General features: G+C 31.6%; 2 protein-coding genes across 2 annotated transcripts; one reads left to right on the forward strand and one right to left on the reverse strand.

Annotated features, from left to right (window-relative positions):
- Positions 1-219: 219 nt before the first annotated feature.
- Positions 220-1,969, forward strand: LOC111713748 (uncharacterized). Its single transcript, XM_023488690.1, has 4 exons — positions 220-322; positions 894-1,146; positions 1,455-1,522; positions 1,601-1,969. The coding sequence occupies exons 1-4, from the start codon at positions 287-289 to the stop codon at positions 1,907-1,909; spliced, it is 666 nt and encodes a 221-aa protein (XP_023344458.1). The 5' UTR covers positions 220-286; the 3' UTR covers positions 1,910-1,969.
- A 6,685-nt stretch (positions 1,970-8,654) lies between these two features.
- On the reverse strand, positions 8,655-10,129 carry LOC111713749 (uncharacterized; the record flags this gene model as incomplete). Its single annotated transcript, XM_023488692.1, is given in 1 exon segment — positions 8,655-10,129. A coding segment is annotated over 1 exon segment (1,280 nt), but the record flags the coding sequence as incomplete, so codon positions are not given.
- Between the last annotated feature and the right edge of the window lie 541 nt (positions 10,130-10,670).

Raw genomic sequence — 10,670 nt, forward strand, 5'->3', positions numbered from 1 at the left:
GATATATCTGGGGAAAGAAAGAAGCTACATTTTAGGATTTTAAAATTGATTTTTATCTATTGAATTGATATTTATTTAGAACTACTTTGATATTTTCAGAAAAAATATATTTTTCTAATAAAACCACATCTGTTACAATTCTCTAGCATTCATCTCTACTTTTAAAATATGAAAATATTCTAAATAGTTAGGCTTCAAGGTCATCTACACTTGTTTCAAAGAGGTAAATTGCAGGAACCTGGTGGGTTAAAATCAGTCTAAGCTTGAAGCTTAGCCACGAAACAACATGAAGACCTTCCTCCTCCTTTCTCTAACAATCCAGGTTATCTTTATCTTTAAACTAAAGCTCCTGGTTGGGATACTGCTGAACCACAATGAGTAACTTGATTTTTAACCTTTAACTTTGAGAAATTTAATTTAATGAGTAAAAACTTTTATTTTCTAATCACTATATCTTTGGAACCCAATGCTGTAGACCTTTGATATTTCAGAATATGTATTATGTTAGATCAAATAATCTTAGTTTGAAATATCAAAGGTTAACATCTTTAGGTAGGAGAAATAAAGGGATTATATTTTTAAAGTTTGTCGCAAAAACTCAGTTCCTTTCCCTCACTTCAAAACTGTATTTGGTTAAAGTTTTCTTTTATTAATCTTTGAAATATTATAATTAAAAAAAAAATAGAAAAAAAACAAAAAACCTGTTGTTTTAACATGCATACTTTTTGCTTATATTTTATCTCAGGATCCAAACTTGGCATTGTGTAAGCAAGCAATTGTTTGAACATTGAAAAAGTAATTTAGTAATTTTGCATATCAAGAGCTTTCAATAATGGAGGTCAGGGTGAACCAGCTTGGGTAAACTAATCTTATTTATTTAAATAAAAATTCAGGTTGTTCTGTCTGAAGACGTCTCAAGCACTGGATCTGATGTGAGTGCCTTTACCCAAGATGATATTATGGAATATACAGTTGAAAATATTGCCTTAACTGGACTTGGAACCGGTCCAGGACATGAATCCATGTCTCCAATTGACATGATTGATCATAAGCCAACCAGAAAACCAATGCCAAAGCCAGATATGGGTTGTATGGGAGGTTTAAATGACATGGATATGGAAAGTTTTAGACTTAAAATGGCAATGGGTAAGAGATGACATTAAGTTTATTATCCCCTTAATTATTAAATTTTGTTAGTTATACCTAGCACTTAGCATTGTAATAATTATTTAAATCTATTTGGTATTGGTTGTTTAAATTACAGGTAAACTTATTTTATTGTTCTTTCATAACTAAAACTTTCATCAAAGATTTTGTTTTTGTTCAATTTTCAAAACTGTCTGTTAAGATTTTTTGTAAAATGGGTCTCTTGATGATTACCAAATTAAAAACTTAGCAGTTCTTTCCTAATTTTAAAACTTGATGACAAAAATTGAATTCAATTTGATGTTTAGGAAAGATGTGTCCTCCTTGCAAGAATATTCTCAAGGGACCTAAAGCTGGATCTTATAAACTAGAGTCTGTAAGTATAATAATTAAGTAAAAGTTAAAAATTTTGTTAGAAAAAAACAACCTACACATGTATAGATGGATTATCTAGGCTATGGAACCGGCTTGTGATGATGGATGCCTCTACAGTAGGAATGGAGTTTACTACTGTTTCGAGCAAGAGGAATCATCAGAAGAAATGGAAGATGGATACCCAACTCAGGACTGTGGAAAAATAAATGACAAAATGATCAAAAAACTGATGGAAAATCTCCAGCACAAGGAAATTGAAGAAGAGGAAGAAGAATTGAACGTGACTTACACCACGCGCCCAACCAAGCACCCCAGACCTAAGGATACTACTGGAGATGGATCTGCTCACTCTGTTCATCACAACTCAACTGTACCACCTGTACGTTAATGGTCTTACTTGAATTAATTACTACACATTAATTGGAGAAATAAAATTTGGCCATTGATTTATAATTGTCTTTATTCTAATAGATCAAACATTCTTATCAAGTTTTTTTTAATTAACCCACAGCTAGGGAATAAGTTAATATGACTTGACATTATTCCAATCAAAAAATTTAATATGAATTAGGATTTGATTCAGTGGCTGTCTGTGACATTCAACAGCTTGGATCAGGTGCAAAAAGGCCTTTAAGATTTAATTTAGGATTCAAAGACTGTATAACCACTTGTTAAATAAGTCACAAATGTGCAGCTTTTTTTATTGACATTTAGTCATTTAGGCTGTATAGTGTATATTCGTGTTATAAAGTGACATATTTGATAAACCTTCACTTTACTGGACTTTTTCAACAGCCTCATTTTATGTAAAAATAGCTGAAAGAAAAAAACCTAAAAAGCATATAATTCTATATTCAACAATCAGCAAGGGAAAAATCAGAAGACAATTCTTGAAAACATCAAAATACATAAAAGATTAACTTTTATTTTCTGCAAGTTTCATTTAATTTTAAGAAGAGAAAAGAACAAAAGAATGGTTATTTCCCTCCCTTGTTAACTCTTTGAAAAACCTTTTCGTTAATTTTTAAAAACTTTCATTATCAGAGCTTCTCCAAGCTAATGGGGGTTTCCCACCTCCCCTTTCTAACCCTAAATGTAGGGGGGGGGGGTTGATGCCCCCTCCCCCTACATTTAATGCTCTGGTTAAGGTACAGGGCAGTTAGTGTACAGGCCAGGGCGGTTAGGGCGGCCTTGTAAAAGTATTTTACAATTGCGCGCAATTGCGCTATATTGGTGAAAAAAGAAGCAACTAAATATTCGCGTAATTGCGGGGAATTGCGTGCAACGGAATTGCTTTTCCATCTAAAAATCAATATTTTTAACTGTTCGACTTAAAAATTTATGTAGCAGATACAAGAATGGAAATATCTCTGTTGATTTTTAAATGATCGAGGCCCAAGTTTCACAATTGTTTCAACAGTTTTCAAATTTTTAAGTTCATTTCAATTTAAGATGATTAATTAGTATCTTATTAAATCACTTATTTCATTGGTCTGCTTGAGTCTAAAATTTTTTCTGGTTATCATGCTGCAGATGATGTATTATAAAACAAAAGATTAAGCTTAAATTCAATTTTCTTAGCATTTGAGACTAAAATGTTAGTGCGGCTCAGTTTAGTGTATGCCACTACCAGAGTTTAGATTGAATTTTTTGTTGATGAAAGGAATTGCGCAATAATTAATTGCATTTATTGCGTGGCATGCCATAAGGTTTAAATTGAATATTATCAAATAGTTAAAACTCAAACGCATAAAAGTTGGCCGGAATCGCGCGCAATTCCGTTTCGTTGAAAACATTACGAGCTATGGAGGTTTAAAATGCATAAAAAGAGTCAAAAAAGTTTTTAACAAAATTTTGTTTTAAACAAATATCAAAATGTGACACATGTTTCTACATTAATTTTTCAAGTGCTTACGATTCATTAAAAGTCAACAAATTTCACGGTGATAATGTCAAATATGAGAGTGCTAGGACAAAACAAAGTACAGGGGGTGAGGCTCCAACCCCCCCCCTCCCCCCAGCCTGTTTAGGGTTAAGACCGCCATCTTGCCAACTTAAAAAATGTTATTTTAACTTTTTCTAATTTCTGTATAGTATAATGGTTCTAAAATGTGCTTATTTATTCATATATCTTCAGAAATGAAAAATCTATAAGCATTTGAAAAATCAAAATTGCCTTAAATTAAATGCCTGTAGAGGTAACAATCATTAGCAATACGGCAAGCTTTTTAAAAACGATCATTTAGCTAAACGATCGTTTTTAAAAACCATGTATAGGACATCTTGTTATTTATTTTACCACAATTGTCATAAAATCCTTAAATTTTGACTGGGAACAATGTTTTATATCATTTTAGAGAATTATAAATCTTTAGCCCACTAATTATCAATTTTAATACTGATTGCACTCAAACTTAATTAAACCCAACTTAGAAGTTTAAAAATTTTCATTTTACATATCATCTGTTTTTGTATGATTTACTATCTCTAAAGCCTCGCTACTTCTTTTAAATTCTTGAGGAAAAAGCCCATCTTGTAAATAATGAAAAAATGACATCATAACTCTAAATTCTAAATGAATAGTAAGAATTTGTTGTAAAAAAATATTTTTTTTAATGCATAGGTAAGGTGCAGGGCGGTAATAAGTCTGGTTTTTGTAAAGAAATCTAAACTAGCACATTACTATTTTGTAACGCTACAGATCTAAAAACTATTTTTTTAAAAAGCTCTTAAAAAATGGATAAGAAACATGTATCACACTTTGATATTTGTGGAAAAATATATATATACATTTTACATTTTTTCATCCTTTTTTGTCATTTTTTCATTTTGTTCCACCCTCTCTAGCACCCAAACTATTAAAGTTATTAATCTAATTTTCAATGAGGTCGTCCTTGAAAAATTTGGCTATAGGAACACAAGTTTTAACCCTATAACTAATCTCTAAGATCTTTTTTTAGGGGGGGGGGGGGGGTGGGACGCCCCCAGGCTATACATTAATTCACACCGGCCTCAAGCCTTTATTGGGTTAATTTAAATCACATTTTGTTCATATTTATAAAATTATTATAAAATCATCAATTTTTAATATTCATCTATTTTTTGTTGATAATCATACCTGATTCACAACAGTACCCTCCTACACTTTATCTAGTCCATGAATTCATCTTGTAGCTCTAGCAAAGAGTTTAATTCTGACAAATTCCTCCATGGTTTCTTAAATAGAAATCAACAAATCACTTAATGGTAATACCACAATAGAAATCAATCAATTTTTCAGAAAAAATGAAGAATATTAATGCATATTAAAATGAATTAAAATGAAAAATGATATTAAATCTACAGTCCCTTTCTTTCATTTAGAAATCGAGAGAATTAATGGAAAAAAGAATTGCATAACATTTATCAACAATTTCATTTAGGTAGTTCGTTGAGGAATTTAACAAGGAAAGATTTTGCTGACTTTATTTTATTTTTGATTTAATATTTTTCCAACTGATTACATACTGTTCCCATTTGCAAATTGTATCATTTCAAGGATGAAATCTTTAATAACTCATAATTTAAAGAACTTCAGCTGCACAATTAATATTATCTTGACGGGTTGAATTTAATGAAATTTTCTGACTTTTTTTGAAATGGATTCATGAAAACTAGTGTTGAACGAACTGTATAAGCATACTTTCAAGTAAAGCTCCAACCACATAAGCCCTTTTCACGACAGTACCCTTAAAAACTTGTTATTAACATATAACATCAATGTTTTTAACTCCTAAATTTGATCATTTTATATTGTTATTTCACAACATAAGTGACTTGCTCTTCTCTTGCAGGAAAACAGATTTGTCTGAATTAAAACTTATAAACCTAGAAAAATGATCTGTTCCACATTTATGATCTGATAAAGGTTTCAAGGTACCACTGGGAATTGGCATTGTCATCTTTGCATGGAGGGTCACATGAAATTACACTTACAGTCCTCTCAAGAAGGGTTTTAAATCAATTATACATGTAAAAGGATATTTTGTTCGTATACTAGGACGGACCCGGTTAAATATTATATTTCCTTAAATCAGTAGAGCTTATATTTATGATAATTGTTTTTAAATGCAAGTTTGTTCAGCACAGTTTTATTTTAAAATTATAATTTCAGAAATAAAATCGAAATGGGGAAAAACTTTAAAGCAGTGTCCGCAGGAAATCCAATCCTAGTCAAGAATGTCAAGATTTCCACAGTTAAATATGTGGAGACTGTTATTATTAAGGAGACGATGGACAAGGTTCTGTCCCCACCCACTAAGTACGATTCTGATTACAAACCAAAAAAAATCGTTAATTTGAAAAAGAAAGCGATAATTTGTCAGATAATTTATCGCAGATAAAAAATCGTTAACTTCGCCAACTTTTTATCTTGTTTAGAATAAGGTTTTCATTTATTACCGTGAGTGTGCAGACGAGAAATTGAGAGAGAAACCCTTACTAAACTAATTTAAACTATAATTAAATGAATGTTTTGTCGTTAAGTTCTAGTATAGGGAATAACAGGACGCATTGTAACCAGAAATTTATAACGGATTAAAAATCGTTTACTTGAGAAAGAAAGCGATTATTTGTCAGTGATTTTAAATCTTCGGAAAAACAAAAGTCGCAGATTATAAATCGCTTACTTCGTGAAATAACGGATAAATTGTCCGTGCGTACAGCTCGTCAGAGAAACTTCAGATTAATAATCCGTTATTTCGCCAAGTTGAAGATTTTTAATCCGTAAGTTAGTGATTAAAAATCCTTTAATTTTCAGACTTTTACTACGTTACTAAGCGACCTCCGTTCTGAGTCTGTTTCTTCTAAAAGAAAGCGATTTTTAATAGTTTTTTTTCACCAAGATAAAGATACAGTGTAGTTCTAGTTCAGAAATAAATGTTAGTTTTGTCAGGTTGTCTATAGTTATAGTTCAGAAACATATGTTAGTTTTGTGAGGTTGTTTAAAGTTATAATTCAGAAACAAATGTTAGTTTTGTCAGCTTGTCTATAGTTATAGTTCAGAAACATACGTTAGTTTTGTCAGCTTGTCTATAGTTATAGATCAGAAACAAATGTTAGTTTTGTCAAGTTGTCTATAGTTATAGTTCAGAAGCAAATGTTAGTTTTGTCAGGTTGTCTATAGTTATAGTTCAGAAACATACGTTAGTTTTGTCAGCTTGTCTATAGTTATAGATCAGAAACAAATGTTAGTTTTGTCAAGTTGTCTATAGTTATAGTTCAGAAGCAAATGTTAGTTTTGTCAGGTTGTCTATAGTTATAGTTCAGAATGTTAGTTTTGTCAGGTTGTCTATAGTTATAGTTCAGAAACATACGTTAGTTTTGTCAGGTTGTCTATAGTTATTGTTCAGAAACAAATATTAGTTTTGTCAGCTTGTCTATAGTTATAGTTCAGAAACAAATGTTAGTTTTGTCAGCTTGTCTATAGTTATAGATCAGAAGCAAATGTTAGTTTTGCCAGGTTGTCTATAGTTATTGTTTTAGAAACATATGTTAGTTTTGTCAGGTTGTCTACAAATGTTAGTTTTGTCAGGTTGTCTATAGTTATAATTCAGAAACAAATGTTAGGTTTGTCAGGTTGTCTATAGTTATAATTCAGAAACAAATGTTAGTTTTGTCAGGTTGTCTATAGTTATAGTTCAGAAACATATGTTAGTTTTATAAGGTTGTCTATAGTTATAGTTCAGAAATAATATTAGTTTTGTCAGGTTGTCTATAGTTATAGTTCAGAAACAAATGTTAGGTTTGTCAGGTTGTCTATAGTTATAATTCAGAAACAAATGTTAGTTTTGTCAGGTTGTCTTTAGTTATAGTTCAGAAACATATGTTAGTTTTGTCAGATTGTCTATAGTTATAGTTCAGAAACAAATGTTAGTTTTGTCAGGTTGTCTATAGTTGTAGTTCAGAAGCAAATGTTAGCTTTGTAAGGTTGTCTATAGTTATAGTTCAGAAATATTAGTTTTCTCAGGTTGTCTATTGTTATAGTTCAGAAATAAATGTTAGGTTTGTCAGGTTGTCTATAAATATAGTTCAGAAATAAATGTTAGGTTTGAAATCTATTAAATAAGCTATAACCCAAGAACAGCTTGAGTATTGACAGCATATTTCTACCAAGCTATTGAAATAAATTATTTATTTGTTAGTTATAATAAAGCACACTTAATTTATCATACATTCCTTAATAGAGAGAAGAAATAGGTAAAGATTAAACCGATCTTTAGGCTGACAAATAAGATACATCAATTATTACAGACCCATAAGTATTCCCCTAACATTGAGTAAACTATTTGAAAACAAAGCTACAATATATATTTTAAACATTTTAATATGTTCAATATCTTTTACCAGCACTAATATGGAGTTAGACCAAAACATAAGATAATTCAACATCTCTTTGACTATTTGTCTGACTAAAATCTATAAAAACCTTAAAAACCGGATTTAACACATATTTCTGGACTTAAATAAAACTTTTGATCGTAGGATTTTAAATATGACCTTAAACATCTAAATCATTATGGTTTCAAATGCAGAGCAACTTAAGCTAGACCAAGCAAGACCTATGGGTCTTAGCAAGGTGCATCCTCAGTACCAAGTACAGGATGAGAGAGAAACAAAAAATATTTTCTAGTCTTAGAATCTCTCCATCCTATTCCAGTGTTAGATCCTCTTCATACTATTCCAGTCTTAGATCCTCTCCATCCTATTCCAGTGTTAGATCCTCATCATACTATTCCAGTCTTAAATCCTCTCTATCTTATTCCAGTGTTAGATCCTCTCCATCCTATTCAAGTCCTAGATCCTCTACATCCTATTACATTCTTAGATCCTATTCCAGGTTTAAGTTGTCTGAACTATATTCAGTTTCAACTCATCATCTGAAACCCGTCTTGGAATTTTCTCCATTTGCATTTCTTCATTTTCTTTAAAAAAAAAATATTTACTCTAAAAAACATTTCGTTCAACCTATAATGAGACAATAATTCAGAAATTACCATGGATAATAGATATACAACAATATAATTCAGGGCAGTCTCACTGATAAAACTTAATCCAAATTAAATCTTACGAACGAAAGAAAACACACTTAATTCTAGATTTCTTGAATATTATTATCAAACTTACAAGAAAAACTATGATAAACAAATAACTAGAAATATAGAGGATTTAAACAATTGGATAATTTTCAAAGAACAATATCTGGATACTGAGATAATTCCATAAATTCAGAGTAAGGAGGATCCAGGAACTCAAGGTACCTGGTATAACAGGTCTGTTCTTTATAACTCCTAATCCACCTCATCATCCGTATTCTCCATTCCAGGACGGAGAAAGCATTGCTTCTTGTGTACTTTCCAGTCAAGCTTCTGACAGCTTGGACTACAGTATCGTCTCAGGTTACACTTAGAGCACTGCTTGAACTTAAACTCCCAGTCAAGATGAACACAGGAGTTGTGTCGACATTTGATCAAAAACTGTTCCTCATCAACTATATTAATTCTCTCTGGCACAGGAGTAAACTCCGGGATGTTCTCATAGATACTGTCAACCATCTTTCCATCCAGGATTTCCTTCAACGCAGAGTACACAGACCCATAGTAGTGAACAATTGGCCAGTATATGCCAGGATCCTTAGCAAGCTGTAGAGGATGTAGATCCAGGGGCTGAAGAGCCATGACACGGATAGCAGTTATGATCTCATATTTTCCATAATTCCAGAAGTAGTCTTGTTTCTTCAATCCTGACTCCAGGGTAAAGATAACACTGTAGACTAAACCTTTAGTTGATTCATCTTTACTGAAGAGAAAACTGTTCTCATAAACACTCAGAATTCTTTCCAGAGCCAGCTGAGCACATTGAGTGCAGGTGTTCCCAATACTCATAACACCATGCTCACAGTGATACATTGGCTGATCATGGTACAGTCTCTGTAAATATCCTTGATCAAATACAGCCTTAGCATCCATCCTTACTCCAGGATCAATCCCTAATTTGGTCTTATTCTCTCCATCATTAGACTTCTGCACAAAGATAGTGTTGTGAACAGATCTTGGAAAATCTTGAACCCCAATCAGTAGATTATAGGAGTAACAAAGTAATAAACATTGTTTACATGCCTTTATCATAGAAAGAGTCTCCACAATGAATGTTGGTAGTGATGCTATATCAATTACAGAGGATGTAGAGTTAACAAGATTCAATCTAAACAACATTACTCCTGATATACCATTCACGGAGAGTACTTCTCCTTCCTGACATTTCTTCTTGATCTCATCTTGGGTAATACGCAGCTCAGAGAAACTATTACTGCTTAGAAGTTCTTTAGATAACTTGAACTTAGAAGATTTGTAAAGATGATCTATCATGGCTCTTCCATTATCAATCTGTGTACCAAGAGCCCTTACAATACCAGCACTTGCCTCAATAGAGTTCTCTTCTGCAGCCATGTTGTAGTATTTTATAGCTTTCCTGTGACTAAAAGGTCGGCTCTTCATGAAGGGAGGACGGATTGCTAGCTCACATTCATCCCAGTCAAGGACAAACCTGAACTCATAGGTTAATCCTATGAAAATAAAAATTTGACTTTTTTAAAATAGTACAGGCAATGCCTATCACTTCAGCTAGTGTAACATAAAAATGAGTGATTCAGAGTAGTTTTTCTGATTTATTCTAAAATCTATACCTCTGTCAAAAAATGGCATCAAAAGTAGTGAAAAGAAATGAACTGAGTTTTGTGCTACAAACTGAAATTTTGTAATCCCTATTTCTATGCAGCCTGATATTGTAAACCTTTGATATATCAAACTAAGATTATTTGATTAACGGAATTCATAGTTTGAAATGGCAAAGTTCTAAAACAATTGGGTTTCAAAGATATTTGAAAATCACAGTTTGTGACAAAAACACAGTAACATCCAATATTAAATACATTTCTTTATATATATAAAAAAGTTTGCTTGACATAGATTACTAAAGGATTTAAGGAAACCAGACCCATCAGTAAAGAGAGAAGTAAAATAAGATGTACAGTTTTCAAATAACTATATTTGTTAAATTTATTATACCAGTTGATATTCTAATTAAAAACTATTAAAAAAGAAAATTCGATT

The sequence above is a fragment of the Eurytemora carolleeae genome, unplaced genomic scaffold, assembly GCF_000591075.1.
Source record: "Eurytemora carolleeae unplaced genomic scaffold, Eaff_2.0 scaffold1475, whole genome shotgun sequence".
In the NCBI taxonomy this organism is placed as follows: Eukaryota; Metazoa; Arthropoda; class Copepoda; order Calanoida; family Temoridae; genus Eurytemora; species Eurytemora carolleeae.